This window comes from Stenella coeruleoalba, assembly GCF_951394435.1.
Source record: "Stenella coeruleoalba genome assembly, chromosome: 17".
Classification (NCBI taxonomy): Eukaryota; Metazoa; Chordata; class Mammalia; order Artiodactyla; family Delphinidae; genus Stenella; species Stenella coeruleoalba.
In genome coordinates, this window is record NC_137163.1 from 37,699,646 (window position 1) to 37,717,764 (window position 18,119).

The window sequence follows — 18,119 nt, forward strand, 5'->3', positions numbered from 1 at the left end:
CTGGCCTGCACATTAGCCTTTCTCCTCCTTATAAATCTCCAAATACATGGGATGGAGCACGCAATAGACTCAAGTAGTCAGAACTGGCATGTGACTTGCCTTGGTGTCCCCTTACTCCAACCCACCCTCTCCCGGCCCCCTCACATGATGGGCTCTGTGGAGACTATGTTTCCTCCACAATTCCAGGACGATTTTAGGAGCTCAGTGCCAGATCATTATTACAGAGTAGAATTCAAGTCCTGAAAGACAGAGGTAATTCTACAACCTGTTCATCACATATAACACTTAGCTGTTATCACAAGAGATGACACATAAAATTAGCACATGGGAAATAACACCACAATTTTCTTGACACTACACTCTACGAAAACATAGATCTATTTCTAAGAAACAAAAAGAAGCTATTTCTTACAACAATGACAACCTAATGCTTTGAAGGAGCAACACACTGGAGGCTTTTCATACTAGGTCTGTTGAGTACTAGTCACGTGCTCTGGGCCAACTGCCAAAAGATCACAAACTCCTGTGGCCACACTTCCTACCTGGCTCCATCCCCTCCATCCCTCTTTTCCACTGAACTTCCTGACCTCCATTTTCACATCGTTCCTTCCCCCATGCTCAGAAACTACTTTTTTTTTTAAAAGGAAATATTTTATTTATTTCTTTATTAATTTTTGGCTGCATTGGGTCTTCGTTGCTGTGCAGGGGCTTTTTCTCTAGTTGTGGTGAGCGGGGGCTACTCTTTGTTGCGGTATGTGGGCTTCTAATTGCAGTGGCTTCATTTGTTGTGGAGCACGGGCTCTAGGTGCAGCGGCTTCAGTAGTTGTGGCGCATGGGCTTAGGTGCTCCATGGCATGTGGAATCTTCCCGGACCAGGGCTCGAACCCGTGTCTCCTGCATTGGCAGGCAGATTCTTAACCACTACATCACCAGGGAAGTCCTCAGAAACTACTATGAAAACTAAAGACTGAACATTCTATTCTCTCCATTTAAAGCATTCTAAGATTTTGAAGAAATTAAATTTTAAGGTACATAATTTAAAACACAAAGATTAAAAAATGTGAAGGCACAGAAGTACTCTAATCTCACACCCTCCACGAGCTTCTTAATAGCCAGCCACCAATATTCACTCATGTGGTCACAAAGGACATTTAATATTGTAGAAAACCAGCCCCAGAAAGATGTTTGGGGCTTCCCTGGTGGCACAGTGGTTAAGAATCCGCCTGCTAATGCAGGGGACACGGGTTCGAGCCCTGGTCCAAGAAGATCCCACATGCCGCGGAGCAACTAAGCCCGTACACCACAACTACTGAGCCTGCGCTCTAGAGCCCATGAGCCACAACTACTGAAGCCCGCATGCTTAGAGCCCGTGCTCTGCAACAAGAGAAGCCACTGCAATGAGAAGCCCGCACACCGCAACGAAGAGTAGCCCCTGCTCGCCGCAACTAGAGAACGCCTGCGCGCAGCAACAGACCCACCTCAGCCAAAAATAAATAAATTAATTAATTAATTTTTTAAAAAAAGAAGTTTGAAGAAGAAAGGGGTTCTATGGTCAAATAAGTTCAGGAAACAGTACATGGTAGAGTTCCACTTTTCCCATACACAGCAGACGCAAAAGGCTATCATCCTCTGCTGATAACTGAGCAAACTGCATTTTACAAAACTAAGACAATTAGTAAGTAGCTTGTAAATTAGGCAGGCACCTCTAATACCATCATCACCAACTTATCTACCTCAGGGGGTTATGTTTTCCCAAAAAGCATTCTAAGAGATAAGAAAATCTTATCTTTATTCAAAAATCTCTAATCAGTAACTCAGATGCAAGTGAGCCACAAATTAATATGTATATGTATATTTATCTCTACGTCTTTTGTATTTCTATCTTAACCAGGTCTCCCTCACGAAGAGACATAGTAATTATAAAGGTCACATACCAGCTGTCGTATGTATTCCTGGATGGAGTTTGGATAAACAAGCACGGTGACTGCAACCAAGGTGTTCAGGGCAAAATCAAAGATCTGGTAACAGAAGAAGGGGATGATCCAGGCCGCGTGTTGCTAAACGTAAGACAGGACAGGATGTTAACATTTAATATGTTCAATATTACAAAACAATATTTTTTTGAATTCAGAGAAATCTTTTCTTAATCTGAAGGGAAACGGAGGAGTAGAAATTCATTAAAGCAGGTCATGATGGCAACTTGCTAAACCAAACAAAAGCAGCAAACCAACAAGCCTCAATGAACACACTTCTGAGACTGTAACATTGGTTTTCCACGTAACATTAGCAAGAGATGTAAACTCTTAAAGATTCTTACAGGAAACTGAGAACGATCATTCCTCACTTCTTACAGATAGCTGCACAGATTACATGTGTAAGGGACCAAGGAAGAGGCCCAGGACCTTATTTCTAAGCTGCTTACCTTGTATGCTCCGTAAGTAGCCATTGCACAGATCAGGATCATGAGAAGAGAAATTGCGATAGCAATGCACATGTCTGCAAAAAAGTTTTTTTAAAAAAAGAAAGTCAGTAGTAGCTCCACTGTTTTAACATTTTTAAAAGCCACTCCTCAAAGGCATTTTGTTTATAAACCAATTATAGACAAGAACTTTATACTAAGTTAAACACCAGAGTTCCTTTGGAATCTGAGACGACCATTGTTAAGGGAAGCAAAGTGCCTAAAAGATTTTCTCCCTAAATCACACATAGGTCTATATTAAATATATCTATAAATATATCTATGTATATATATATTTCAAAGTTTGGTCTTCTGGTCCACTGAATTATATATATAACAAAAGAGGTATTCTTTTTCTTATCAGGACCTTTATGTCTCTGTTTAGTCTAGAGCCCGCCAACCTCTCCAATCTCCTCTCATCCCATCCCACACTTTCCTGCTCACTGTAATCCAGCCATACCATTTAGTTCACTAAACACAGCCAAATCATCCCATGCCAGGGCCTCACATTTGCAGTTCCCACTGAACAGAAGTAATGTCGCTCATATTTTCACATGATTGGCTCCGCCTTTTTAATCATTCAGCTCAACACCTCCAAGATCTTCCCTGGCCATCCTAGCTAATGTGACCCTCCCAGTCATGCCCACGTGGCTGCTGCATTTTCTTTACGGCATGTTTCACTACTATCTAGCTCATTCGTGTACTGTCTGTCTCTGCTAGAGGAACCTTCCTGAGGAAAAGGAGCTGCTGCTGTGTCTCGTTCACTACCGCAAACTCAACACCGAGAAGGTGACAGATGCCGCATGTGCGCGCTGAGCACTTGTACTGTGGTCAATCTGCATTGAGATGTGCCGTAAGATTGAAATGTACTCCTCATTTCAAGGACTTAGTATCAAAAACAAAAAAATCCCATTAATGATTTTTATACTGATTACAAGCTGAAATAATATTTGGGATATACTGAGTTAAATACATTATTAAAGTTAATCACCTGTTTGTTGTTACCTTTTTAAATGAGGCTACTAGGAAATTTAAAATTACTTGTGTGCTTGTATCATATCTTTGTTGAATAGAGCAGCTCTAGTACAAAGCCTGTTTCACAGTAGGTACAAACTGAAGACTTATTCTGATTAGAAGTACAGTATATCTGGGTTTCTGAAGGTAACGTGTAGAGTTATAATCAGGCTAAGACAGTACAAAAACCCTTGCAGTAAAGTATCTGTATAGTGCTGACAGTTTCCAAGGCATTTTCACAGATACCTCATTGAGTCTTCATTACTCTGAGGTAGATGTTACTGTGCCCAGTGAATGGATTATGAAACCAGGGCTCAGAGGTTATGTAACTTGCTGAGATAGCATTTGCATCAAAAGGCTAAACTATGACTAATCCAGCTCTTATGATTCAAAGTTTTGGCTCTCTCTGCTATACGATGCTGCTTCTACTTAAGCTTTTAAATACTGACCAAATGAACCAACCTAGGCTGTCGCTTGCTACAGGTATTTCTCCAAAGGAAAGCATTCCAGTTCTAGAGCCACCCACACTATATCCTCAGCTTCGGAGATGAGAGGATATTTTAAGCAGGTTTACAAACAGAATCATAAGGTCAAAGTACTTTCTGTGTCAGATGTATATATATCAACAAAGACCATTTGGCACCTTAAAAAAAATGAAGCTTCCTTAAAATGGTCTCTAGATTTAATGCAGTACATTTATAATAAAGCTGATGACTTTTACTAAAGGAATAAAAATTTGACTCTCAAAAAAAAAGAAGGTTATAAGAGAATCAAGAGATAATTAATACTAGTCAGTACTTACAACAGCATGATTTCTCTCAGGATACATATATATATTTTATAGTTTACTTTATAATTTTAATGCTAAATGAACTCACCTTCCCTTATTATGAGGGAAGAGGTACCAACAAGGACATTTCACGTATGCCTCATAGTATTTTTGCCGGGCAAGTAACCTGCCCAAGGTTGCCCAGCTGGCAAGTGGTGGATGAGCTATTCTACCCCAGAAGTTTAACTCCAGAGGCAATGCTCTTAGCCACCATGCTACCCAGCTGCGAAGGAGGTAAAGCAAATGCAGTAGTGGAGGCCAAAGTCCTGGGAAACCAGAGAGCCTCCCTAAAAGGAGTGGACATTCTTTATTATGTGCAAAGCCTATCAGAACTTGTAGTAATCTCTAAAACTTGATTGAACTCAGGCAGAAATTTATTATTTTCTTTGTCTTACTTTGACGGTTTCCAAATTCTGTACAAGCCTATTTTATAATGAGAAAAAATGAGTTTTATAAAAGCTAGCCCATTAGAGGATACTCTTTGACTCCCTCATAGCTCTTAAGAGAAATAGAGAGACAGAGAGAGAAACAAGCAAACAAAAAAATCTAAGGCTTTATTTAAAAATAAAAATATAGGGCTTCCCTGGTGGCACAGTGGTTGAGAGTCTGCCTGCCGATGCAGGGGACATGGGTTCGAGCCCTGGTCTGGGAGGATCCCACATGCCGCGGAGCAACTGGGCCCGTGAGCCACAATTACTAAGCCTGCGCATCTGGAGCCTGTGCTCCACAACAAGAGAGGCCGCGACAGTGAGAGGCCCGCGCACTGCGATAAAGAGTGGTCCCCACTTGCCGCAACTAGAGAAAGCCCTCACACAGAAACGAAGACCCAACGCAGCAAAAATAAATAAATAAATATTTTTAAAAAGAAAAAAATATATAAATATAATGGTTACATTAATATTTATGTTATAATAAAATTTATATAAATTATCTTTTATATTAATATTAGGCATATCAATAAAACCTTTATTAATATAAAATATTAATACAGAATAAAACACTAAAATCTTGAATAATTTTATGTCCTATTCTGCAAAAAAAAAGAAAACCACTCCAGAACAAAATCTCACATAATCATTAAAATTTTTTAAATTTCCATCTTCTTCAAAGAATATAAATCTCAGGAGAAATTTAAAAGGCACAAATAAAACGAAAGTCATAAAGTATCCTATCACCACTCACAATGAGATACCACAGAAAAAATGTTAATTTGAGATGAGGAAATTTTCAAAATTCTAGTCCTATAAATGACTACACCAACCACACTGAACAGACTGAATATATCACAAGCATGTCAAATAGCTTAGGCAGGATCAAAGTGTAAATCAAATAAAAACACAGAGCAGAGAAGATAAAACAAGTTAATGAACCTTGTATCTCCTAGCAACCTAGAGCACAAGTCAGCTCCTCTGAAGCAGTGTGCGGCATACCATGGTGAACATGAGAGTTACTCTGAGGAATGAAAATTCATTTATTTTATAATTATGTCAACAGGCAAATGAGTAACCGGTCCTACTAACAATATAGGAACGTTTACAATCGGTAAAGTACTGGTCAGTGACAGGAATATCCTTTACTTATTCTTTGCACAGCAGCTCCACCAACCAAAGTCAGAGCACACTGTGGGCAAGTTGTTTCCTAAATTAAATTCCTGGCTTAATGACTCAGTTCTAATTTGAAAAGGTTCCAAAGAAAAGCTACACCACAGGCCACAAAGGCATAATTAGAAAGCATTTCCTGATACTTAGTCAATTAATCATTGAAATAGAATAGGCATATAAAGGAGTTCCCTGAAATGCCTTTGTTAAAATAATCTATTTCTAATTCTACTCTTCCTTAACACTTCTTGGGTTTGTGTCCTTCCCATAAAACTGGTAGCTAGATAGATAACTAGCACCTGATTTATGCTCTCACATCATACTTGCCTAGTCACGAGTCATTCTTATGGCTCAATTTTCGGCCATGTTTTTGGCTCATGAAAACAAACAGTATTTGGGGTATAGTTTCACCATTAAGTCGAGAGGAGAACTATTTTCAGGTGAACTCACAGCAACAATATGAGCTACTGAGAGCAAAATACAAAAGCCCTCAACCCCTGCGGGGGTAAACACAAAACCCAGGTAAGTCCCTCCTATGGGGCCTCACGTTCTGAAGTTGAAAGCTTGGGGAAGAATAAGCATAAGGCACTGATTTTATTCCCCTAAAACAGAAGCAAAGCTCTAATATACTTTTTGTTATTTGTGTGGCAATTGCTTGTAACTTTTTATTGAAGTAAATTCAGATAGAAGAGGGGTTTCTTGTAACTTGCTAATTTACAACTTTATTCTTAAACCCCGAATTTATTTCATGAATACTAAATAGGTGTGTAACATGGGATAAAAATGTGAGGCTGCAGAGATTAAGAGGACATAATCTTTGCTCTCAGATGCTTAGCATCTACTAGGAAGGGATGGAAGAATTCAATAGCAGATAACAGATGACAAGCTAGGGGAGTTCAGAGGGGACAATATTTTCAGCCAAGAGAAACAAAAAAGAATTTATGGGAGGATGTGGTTATTTGGGCTGGGTCTTTTTTTCCCCTCATAAATTTTCTGTATTAAGATATAATTCACATTCTATAAAATGCACCCTTTTAAAAAGCATATATATAATTCAGTGGGTTTTTTAGTCACAAAGTTGCACAGCCATCACCACTAATTCCAGAATATTTTCATTCTCCCAAAAAAAACCCCTCTATAACCTTAGAAGTCACTCCCCATTCCCCCCCACCCTCCAGCCCCTGGCAACCATTAAGGTACTTTCTATCTCTTTAGATTTGCCTATACTGTACATGTCATATAAATGGAATCATACAATATGCAGCCTTCTGTGTCTGGCTTATCTCATTTAGAATAATATTTTCAAGGTTCATACATGTTGTCAGGTGTTAAGATTTAAACTATAAGTTACAAAGGATTAGTTAGTTAAGTAATATACGGAAAATGTCAAGTTCAGAGAATCTCTGTTAACTCCTCACTTTCTAAGATAAGGAAATTAGCTCCTGCCAGCTACTCTCATATTGAGAAATTTATACTGACATAATTAAGTCTCATAAAGGTTGCTTATATAAAAACAGAAAAACCTGGACTTCCCTGTTGGCGCAGTGGTTAAGAATCCGCCTGCCAATGCAGGGGACACGTGTTCAAGCCCTGGTCCAGGAAGATCCCACATGCCGTGGAGCAACTAAGCCCGTGCGCCACAACTACTGAGCCTGTGCTCTAGAACCTGCGAACCACAACTACTGAGCCCGCGTGCCACATCTACTGAAGCCCGCACACCACAACAACTGAAGCCCACGCACTTAGAGCCCGTGCTCTGCAACAAGAGAAGATACTGCAATGAGAAGCCCGCGCACCTCAAGGAAGAGTAGCCCCCGCTCGCTGCAACAAGAGAAAGCCCACGCGCAGCAACAAAGACCCAACGCAGCCAAACATACATACATACATAAATAAATAGATTTAAAAACAGAAACAGAAAAACCAATAAGGAGTATTTACATTTTTTGTAATTATGGTCACTGAAGAACCAAGATGTGTGACTAGACCTTAAGAGAAGGAAATAAAATAAATTTAATAAAAAATATTCATGATCTATTTGGAACAATTCTGGAAACATTACTGCTGGACACTAAAGAAGACTTGCACAATTGGAAAGGCATAAGTTTTAATTAGACTTTTTAAAGATTTCACATCTCTATAAACTTACTAAAAATCATGAAGTTGTACATTTTAAATAGGTAGGTTTTACAGCATACAAAGTATAGCGCAATAAAGTCGTTTTTCAAAAAAAAAAGATGTCCAAAATACAACATGGAAAGATGTTGCTTCTCCCTCAGCTAATCAACAAATTTAACAGTCAGAGATATACAGCAGTATTTCCTGACAACTGGACATGTGGTGCTCAAGCAGATTTCTGAAGAAGAAGGTAGGTTAGCCCTACCATATACTACACGTATTTGCAGGAGAGGTGGTGAGCTGGCACCAAGCTCTCATTCCCACCTTCTGAAGTGCCTTCCTATTCTGCAGAGGCTAGAAAGCTAAAATCTACGTTTCCCAGATTCCCTTACAGCTGGGTGCTGGAAGCATACAGGTTTTCCCAATTAGACGCAGACACATAACAAAGACTCTTCTGACCAAACACCTTAGGCTCTACCCTTGGCCCACTTAGTCGAGTTTTGGCAAGAATTCTACGGAGTTAGTATACCTCACTCTTGGTATCCAATGACTCTGATATCTGGTCAAATTCCTTATTTTTCACCCTCAATAGCATATCACCCTGGTCTGCCTTTAGCAAGAATCCTGTTGAGTTATCTAGCAAGAATCCCCCAGCCTTGATGTTTCCTCTTAGTGATTTTCCATTCGCTGACCTCCACCCTGCTCCTTGGCTATAAACCCCACCTGTCCTTTTTGGAGGGGGAATTGAGCTCGATTTTTCTCCCCTACTGCAAGGCCCCCACTACAGTAGCCCATCTTGAATAAAGTCTTCCTTATCGTCTTTATCAAGCATCTGAATAATTTTTTCATTAACACAGTAAAGTTGAAAAAGCAAGTCTCAGAAGAAGGCGTACTGTGTGAATCCACAATATAAAGTTCAACCACGTGAAACTTAAAACAATAGATCACTGAGTGATACAAATATACATGGTAAGTTTATACAGAAAAGCAAAAGAATGATAAACAGTTCAGAAGAGTGGCAGCTATCTCCAAGATCAGAGGGGCTCTTTCGAAAGTTAACGTAAAATTCAATTCCTCAAATCAAGTTGTGGGTGCACAAGTACTTACAATTACTCAGCTTATTTTATAAACATTGTTTTACACTTAATCAATATTTAATAAGAGGTAATCCTATAAAGAATGAGGAACTCCAAATTATTGTTAATGAAAACAGCAAGATAGGTGTTCACTGTATAGCAAACTTTTCTGAAAGGTTTGAATTTTTTCAAAATAAAGATTTGAAGTAAAAAAAAAATGATCCTGGGCTTCCCTAGTGGCGCAGTGGTTGAGAGTCCGCCTGCCAATGCAGGGGACGCGGGTTCGTGCCCCGGTCCGGGAAGATCCCACATGCCGTGGAGCGGCTGGGCCCGTGAGCCATGGCCGCTGGGCCTGCGCGTCCGGAGCCTGTGCTCCGCAACGGGAGAGGCCACAACAGTGAGAGGCCCGCGTACCGCAAAAAAAAAAAAAAAAAAAAAAAAGATACTAATACTAAATCTATGTTAAATTGTAAATCACATCCTATTTCAAAACCACTGAAATGCAAACAACAACAAAATGCATCATCAGAGAAGCAGCACTGGACACCTGTGCTAGTTTAGTTCCTGCTCAGTCGCTAGCAAACTCAAACAAATAAGGAATTCTACAGGCTTAATGTATCTAATTTTTAAAAAGTCACTTAGTAAAGTGTTTTTTTTTTTAATGGTTTTCTTGTAGGCAAAGTGGGGAAATGTCCACCAAGTTTGGTTAAGTGGAACACTGGATAAGGAGGTGAATGATTCTACCAGATGTCTTCCATTTGTCTTTCCAAACCCACTCTCACCATCCAGTTATCTGCCCTAGCAGGCACACAGGTATGGGCCATCAACAGGCTCCCTTACCCTGTGGCGTTAGCTAAGTTCACTCAATGAGGAGTCCAGACAAGGGATCAGAGAGAGGAAGAGGCTGGCCCCTGCTGTGAGGCTGCCTCGGTTGGCCCCGGACCAAAAAGGTAGCATTGCTCCTTATAAGGAGTTCAACTCTGTATGACGCTCATTCCCAGCTCTAGTAGCCACTGCCTCCCATCTCTCTTTCAGATCTAGGGATGGTAACAGCTGGTCTTGATTAAGCAAATTACTCCACCGTCCCTAGTGGTCTTCTTACACCTCCATCTTTGTAAAAAGATCTTGAAAATAAATATTCACTGAATTATCCTTGTAAAAAAATAAGATGTTGTCAAGGTGTAGAATATGTAACCTTTTGAGCCGTGTGACTTAAAAGATAAAGAGATGGGACTTCCCTGGTGGTCCAGTGATTAAGACTCTGTGCTCCCAATGCAGGGGGCCCGGGTTCGATCCCTGGTCAGGGAACGAGATCCCGCCTGCCGCACCTAAAAGAGCCCACATGCCACGACCAAGACCTGGTGCAACCAAATAAATAAATATTTTTTAAAAAAGAAAAAAGCTGAAGAGATGACAGGATGGAAGGATGGGAGGGTAGAGGGATGAAAATAAAGGGCCAGGATGGTCCTGTGGCTCCGCTCTCCCGGCTGTCGCATATGTATGTCTATTTCCTCAAGACACTGGCATGTCACGCACAAGTGGACAAGCTCTGCAGACCAAGTGCCCCGCTGGTTTGAGGGTATGTGAACAGACAGCAGGTAGGCAGCCTGGGCCTTTCCCAATGTGGTGCCAAGAGCCATATGGAATGCCTCAGCCGATCTTCTTTTCCCTTCTGTTTCTTAGTTTGTATTACCAAAACTTTCAAACATACACAGAAGTATAATGAATCGCCAGCACCCATTCTGTTTGGATTGTTTCATCTCTTCGCTTCTGTCCATTCTACCACTGGTGGAAAGCTGGACTGTTTCCAGTTTTTGGCTATTACAAATAAAGCGACCGTGGCCATTTTCATACATGGCTAATGATGGACACAAGCATTCACTTACTGGAGGGTACATACCTAGGAGTGAAACTGCTGGGCCATAGGGTGGATGTATATCTATATAGCTTTGGTTTTCCCAAAGTGGTTGAACGATTTACACTCCCAGCTGTAGCTTGAGAAATCCAGTGGTTCCAAAGCCGTATCAACAGGTGGCACGGTCAGTTCTGTTCATGTTGCCATTTTGAAGGGGTGGAGTGACTCACTACTGTGCTTGTAATTTGCATTTCTTTTACAACTAATAATGTGGAGAATATTTTCATGTGCTTATTGGTCATATGGATACCTTCTCTGATGAAGTTATCTGTTTTTCTCTTCTTGACTTCACCCAGAACCACTGACTATAAAGACCATCATTTCTCCAATAAATGCAGTAGTGTTTTTATCCTAAACCAGGTTCCTATATACAGTAAACAAATTCTTCATTATTTTTATGGCCATTTCCTCCCCAGGGCAGGTGAATAAAGTAAGTTTGGCTTGAATGACAAATTTATTTTTAACTTTTTCTTTTCCCAAATGTATTTATTTATTTATTTATGGCTGTGTTGGGTCTTCATTTCTGTTTGAGGGCTTTCTCTAGTCGTGGCAAGCGGGGGCCACCCTTCATCGCGGTGCGCAGGCCTCTCACTATCGTGGCCTCTCTTGTTGCGGAGCACAGGCTCCAGACGCACAGGCTCAGTAATTGTGGCTCACGGGCCCAGTTGCTCCACGGCACGTGGGATCTTCCCAGACCAGGGCTCGAACCCGTGTCTCCTGCATTGGCAGGCGGACTCTCAACCACTGTGCCACCAGGGAAGCCCCTGAATGACAATTTTGCTACAAAATGAATCAGAAATTAATTTGGATGATCTGTTTGGCATTATGTTTGGCTCTGACACTTCCTGCTACAGTTCCTTGCCAGTCCATTAAAATTTCACAAATAAAATTTCATGAAATCTACTTATTTGAATTTTACCTGTTTCTCTTTGCCCCCTCACGTCCTTTTTCCATTCCAGAATCTAATCCAGGGTCTTGTACTGCATGTAGTTGTATCTCCTTTGTTTCCTCCCATCTATGACAGTTCCCAGTCTTTCCTAGCATAGTCAATTTTTGATTACATAAATATGTTTATTTGTAAATTATAAATATATATTACAATTTTTTGTATATAAATTACGTAAAAATACAAATGTTGAAGAGATAGGTGTTTTTAAAAAGAGAACTCTTTATATTTTTTTCTTTATCCCAGTGGATTCTCCTCTATGCCCCATTTTAATATAAATCATAGGGATCTGACTTTCTTCTACCAGATCATTTTAGGAAAAGATCACATGGAAAAGTGAGATACACTCCTGCTCTGTCCTTCTGGATAAAACCTTGAGATGACTACCACCATTCCAAAAAGATATCAACTTAAAATTTCTATACACCAGGAATTCCCTGGATGTCCAGTGGTTAGGGCGCCGCGCTTTCACTGCCGAGAGCACGGGTTCTATCTCTGGTCAGGGAACTAAAATCCCGCAAGCCGCAAAAAACAAAACAAAACAAAAAAATTGTTATATACCATAACTTTCAAGCACAATTCAAAGCAATTGATTGTACCCATTTCAAGGACTATTTAGTTGTATCCTCGTGTATGTTAAATATAGAAAGGTTTGTCAGCCATGATGATGTTTGACCTACAAAGTTCTTTTTAAAAAGAGATCAAAGGGCTTCCCTGGTGGTGCAGTGGTTGAGAGTCCGCCTGCCGATGCAGGGGACACGGGTTCATGCCCCAGTCCGGGAAGATCCCACATGCTGCGGAGCAGCTAGGCCCGTGAGCCATGGCCGCTGAGCCTGCGCGTCCAGAGCCTGTGCTCCGCAACAGGAGAGGCCACAACAGTGAGAGGCCCGTGTACCGCCAAAAAAAAAAAAAAGAGAGAGAGAGATCAAAACATATGAAAGGAAAATGTAAGAAGAAAGTTAAAAAAAGATTCACTCACATGAATGAATATTCATCCTTCTGTATCTTTTTAACCATGCAATTTAAATGATCAATAGGTAGTGCTAAAAGTAATTACAAACTATTCATTCACTTCTTTCAAATATATGAAATATCAGAGAAACTGCAAATGCACTGGAATTAATATCCAGGTCATTACAAAACAATTACTATTGTAAGGTCTTGAGTACCAGTAAGCCTCCGAGGTCAGGTAAATTAAGCCCATACTGTCAGACAGTTCACCACCCAGCTTAATCTCTGGCAATTAGAAAAAGGCAGGCAGTGTGACTATTTGATTCAGACACAACTGAATCATTTAAAACTTCTTTGCTAACCTCAATTACTTAGAAAGGGAATCCTGCTACTGGAAACAGTGAAAGGTAACTTATTTTTAAACGTCAATCAAACATTGTATTTAGAGGTTATATAGTCTTTTAACTCAGGGGAAGGAAGGCAGAGAGATATTAATTTAATATTAATGGAATTCATTATCTTTCTGGAGGAATTCATCAGGGTAACAGGGTTATTGAGAACAGAGGGAATGAGCAGTGTTACAGCAGAAGTCACGTCTCAGTCTGACAAGGTCCCGAACCCCAGGATGATACAATGCCTTGGTATCTACTAGAAGCAATGGTGGTAGGAGATGATGGACACAAAGCGTCTCCCGGCTTTGCATTTACTTCACTTCCAGCTCTTCTCAGGCTCCTCCTCCTGGCCTCTCATGTCAGGGCTCCTTCAGGAAAAGTCTCTTTACTATCTCCCTAACGTAAATACCATTTTGAAGCTTATGTCCTCAAATTTACCTCCGCCCAGATGTCTGGTTCACATATCAAACTACCTTTTTAATCTCTCCACTTTAATATATCTAAGAACAGTGAGTAAAACAGTGAAATACACTGAGCCCTTATTATGGGCCACACCCCATTCGAAGCATTTTTCGTACACTAACATATTTAATCACAACAATCCCACGAGGTAGATAACTACGATCACCCCTGTATTCAGAGGGGGAAACTAAGCCACACAAACGTCCGTAACTAGCCCAATGTTATCACAGTTCACACATGGCAGGGTCAGGTTTCAAACTACGGTCTCCGGCCTCAGAGCCACACTCCTAGCAACTATGCTAAGCCACTTAAATCAATCGAGGGGCTTCTCTGGTGGCGCAGTGGTTGAAAGTCCGCCTGCCGATGCAGGGGACACGGGTTCGAGCCCTGGTCTGGGATGATCCCACATGCCGCGGAGCAACTAGGCCCGTGAGCCACAACTACTGAGCCTGTGCTCTAGAGCCTTTGCTCCGCAACAAGAGAGGCCGCGATAGTGAGAGGCCCGCGCACCGCCATGAAGAGTGGCCTCCGCTTGCCGCAACTAGAGAAAGCCCTCGCACAGAAACGAAGACCCAACACAGACAAAAATGAATATAAAAATAAGTAAATTAATTTAAAAAAAAAAATCAGTCAAGTCTTCTCCAAGGTGTGTTCCCATCTCCTGACCCTAGACTCTCTCACCCCAGTAAGGATACAGACCATATATACTCAAGTTGAAAAGTAGGAGTCATCTTTGATTCCTCCCTTTCCCTCACTGCCCATACCAGGAAGTTCTGTCAATCCCACCTCCAAACCCACCCTCTTCCCCATCCCCAGTGTAGCCTGGATCGCAGAGAAACACCCCCCAAACCAGTCTCCAGGCCTCTGTACTCACACACCCAGTCCCCTAAATGTATCCTCTACTCAGCAACAAAAGGGATCTTCTGAAAACACAGATCAGTTCATAACCGCAGAATTACTAAAAACCACTGAATGGTTTTCTCACTCCGAGAATAAACTTCACAAGTCTCACCCTGTCTGTTGAATGCTCCTAGTCATTCCCTAAAACTGCATCTTCAGCCCCTCTCCACGTTACTCACTTTGCTCCAGAAACTTTTTTTTTTAAATGCACTGAAAGTTCTGCAAAGCCAATGAAAAATACATTTGCATGACCTTTTGTTTGGGATTGTGCACAGCTCTGCCCCTTTCAGTTAGCATGGACACAGCTTGACTTTAGTTGTATGATGTTTAGGTTTCCATGATCTTAGAGCTGGGGGCCTAGCCTCCTTTCTGCACACCCCACATCCACATCCCTATGTACATTTCTATTTATCTGGAAAAAGCAACAAAATAATCATCAAAAGGATTTCTAGAATGGAGAATGATCACCTCCTGGAAGAACGGCAAATACTGAAACATAATAGAAAACACAATAAGATACGTAATATCGGGCTTCCCTGGTGGCGCAGTGGTTGAGAGCCCGCCTGCCGATGCAGGGGACACGGGTTCGTGCCCCGGTCCGGGAAGATCCCATGTGCTGCGGAGCGGCTGGGTCCGTGAGCCATGGCCGCTGAGCCTGCGCGTCCGGAGCCCCTGCTCCGCAACGGGAGAGGCCACAGCAGTGAGAGGCCCGCGTACCGCAAAAAAGGAAAAAAAAAAAAAAAAAAAAAGATATGTAATATCATTTGACCCTTCCTTCCTGCCATTGAGTCCCTCTCCTAGCCAAAAGGCCCAGCGTAAAAAGATTATGACAAAGAAACAATTTTAAAAAATGGCTGAGTTAACATTAAGATGAAAAAAAGAAAGGCAAAAGAGATTTTAATGAGACTCTTACACTTAGAACAGAGACAGAATACATGCAGCACGTAAATATTTGTTGTTCTGACTTGTAATGATGGGAAGAGAGTTAAGGATCAGTTCAAATTGGCCCATGAATCAATATTTGTAATTTAATAGGAAGAACTGGCAGCTGGATTCCCTGCCCTTGAAAATAACAAAATATCTACAATAGTTGTCTGATGTACTTACTGGCATCGTCCATGAACTCAAAGTCACCCCCGAGTTCAGAACTTGAAAAGTGATACTGATCTGGATCCGCCAGGGCACTCAACAGAATCAGCAGTACCACGGCGTTGATGATCTGCAAGAAAGAAAAAAATGTAAGTAACCCCAGTATATGGTCCTTAAAATAGAACATTACATTGACCACATGGAGTTTAACTTCAACAGCTGGTGGCCTTTCAACACGAAGCCCCACCCACTGAGGGAGCAGGCAAACATTTCCTTTTTTAAAAAAAAGAAAAATTATTATTTATTTATTTATTTTTGGCTGCTTTGGGTCTTTGTTGCTGCACGCAGGCCTTCTCTAGCTGCAGCGAGCAGGGGCTACTCTTCGTTGCGATGCGCGGGCTTCTCATTGCGGTGGCTTCTCTTGTGGAGCATGAGCTCTAGGAGTGTGGGCTTTAGTAGTTGTGCCTCACGGGCTCAGTAGTTGTGGCTCGTGGGCTCAGTGGTTGTGGCTTGTGGGGTCTAGAGCGCAGGCTCAGTAGTTGTGGCACGCGGACTCAGTAGTTGTGGCACGCAGGCTCTAGAGTGCAGGCTCAGTAGTTGTGGCACCCGGGCTTAGTTGCTCTGCAGCATGTGGGATCTTCCCAGACCAGGGCTCGAACCCGTGTCCCCTACATTGGCAGGTGGATTCTTAACCACTGTGCCACCAGGGAAGCGCCAGGCAAACGTTTCTGAGGCAGAGACACTGCCAGCCCATTCATGCAGCCAAGGGCACACGGCTTGGTGTGCAGTTGGCTTTCACCTCACTGTCCCCTGGGCCGGGCACCCTAGAGCAGTGAACAAACATGCAGCAGCGCTGACGCCAATGGTTGGAAAAACTCTCCAGCTAGCCACGCACGTGCTAACGAGCTTGTTCAGGCGACCAAACATTTTTCACAGGTTCAAACAATAAGAACTTTGAGCCCATCCAGGAAGCAGTGTCACAGAATGAGTGCAAAGCTACTTAGTGGCAGACCCTTACTTCTGCAGGAGCACAGGCAAGCCGCTTTCTATCCCAGGCCCCCATTTCTGTCTCCTAGAAACTGCTGAATATATTTCTCTCGGGAACCTCAAACTCACCCCATCAAAGTGGAAACCATCTTCCTTAACACCTCCCACCTCTGCTCCTACTTTCCTGTTCTCTATCTTACAAAACAGCATCACCATTAATAATTAAAAGTGGAAAACACTCAGGTACTGCACTAAGTGCTTTATGTGGAATTTCTCTCAAGCCCTCCAATAACCTAATGAAGTAGGTGCAAAATTATCCCTGTTTTGTAAATGAGAAAACTGAGGCTCAGGGTTAAGAACGCTGCCCAAGATCAGGCAAGTAACAAACTGTAGAAACGGGGTTGGGATCCAGGAATACCAATTCCAAAACCTAATCTCTTAAATCTCCTGTTGTTCCTCAAAACCTGATTATCTTCGGGCTTCCCATCTTCCTTTTCCCTTACATCCAACCAAGTGTGAGATTGACAATTCCACTGCTGCATTTCTATTTCCTTTACTCTTCCTAACTGCCCGGGCTGCTTATACACATATGGACCAACTGTGACAGGGCTAGAGGTTGGGGGGCAGGTTTTCTAGAGTTTGGTGAGGCTCGGCTGAGACTGGGTTGTTATTTCTCCTTTGTTCTAAGCTGAGAAACTTGTGATAGAGCTCTACGTTTCACTCTTGTCAAAACTGAGAGAAAGATGAATAACCTTCATCTTTTATACAGAGAAAATTCTTTTGCTAACAACAGTAACTAAAGGCATTTCCTACTATAAAAATCATATTCGGAAATACCTACTTACAGAAGACGTTCAAATGGGGAGTCAGGTTATTCCTTTTACAAAATACCCACTCTAGGGGCTTCCCTGGTGGCGCAGTGGTTGGGAGTCCACCTGCCGATGCAGGGGACGCGGCTTCGTGCCCCGGTCCGGGAGGATCCCACATGCCGCGGAGCGGCTGGGCCCGTGAGCCATGGCCACTGAGCCTGCGCATCCGGAGCCTGTGCTCCACAACGGGAGAGGCCACAACAGTGAGAGGCCCGCGTACCGCAAAAAAAAAAAAAAAAACCCACTCTAGAATCCATTTTGAAATGGCAATCCCAAGGGGTTGTTTTTTTGATTGTGGTAGAATCTGGAATGACCTTTTTTTCTTCCTCTGTTTTCCAAACTGTCTAATATGGTCTGATTGCTTTTTGAAGTTATAATAATGAGAATGGCAATTTTCCAGAGCATACACATACATGACTAATTTAAATAGATACCACAAGCTTGTGGTTAAAACTTTTTTTACGTTCAGAAAGGTATATAGTGAAAACTGAGTCTCCCTCCTATTCCTATCTGACGGT

The 18,119-nt window shown here is 41.9% G+C and overlaps 1 protein-coding gene across 2 annotated transcripts in view; it reads right to left on the reverse strand.

Moving 5' to 3' along the window:
• Positions 1-18,119, reverse strand: part of LAPTM4B (lysosomal protein transmembrane 4 beta) — a 69,131-nt gene that overhangs the window by 31,472 nt on the left and 19,540 nt on the right. For both annotated transcript variants that reach the window (XM_079901769.1, XM_079901770.1), the window contains exons 2-4: positions 15,764-15,875; positions 2,423-2,496; positions 1,935-2,057 (exon numbers count right to left, since the gene is read on the reverse strand). In XM_079901769.1, the coding sequence (XP_079757895.1) occupies positions 1,935-2,057; positions 2,423-2,496; positions 15,764-15,875 (309 nt within the window). The remainder of the gene's footprint in view (positions 1-1,934; positions 2,058-2,422; positions 2,497-15,763; positions 15,876-18,119) is intronic.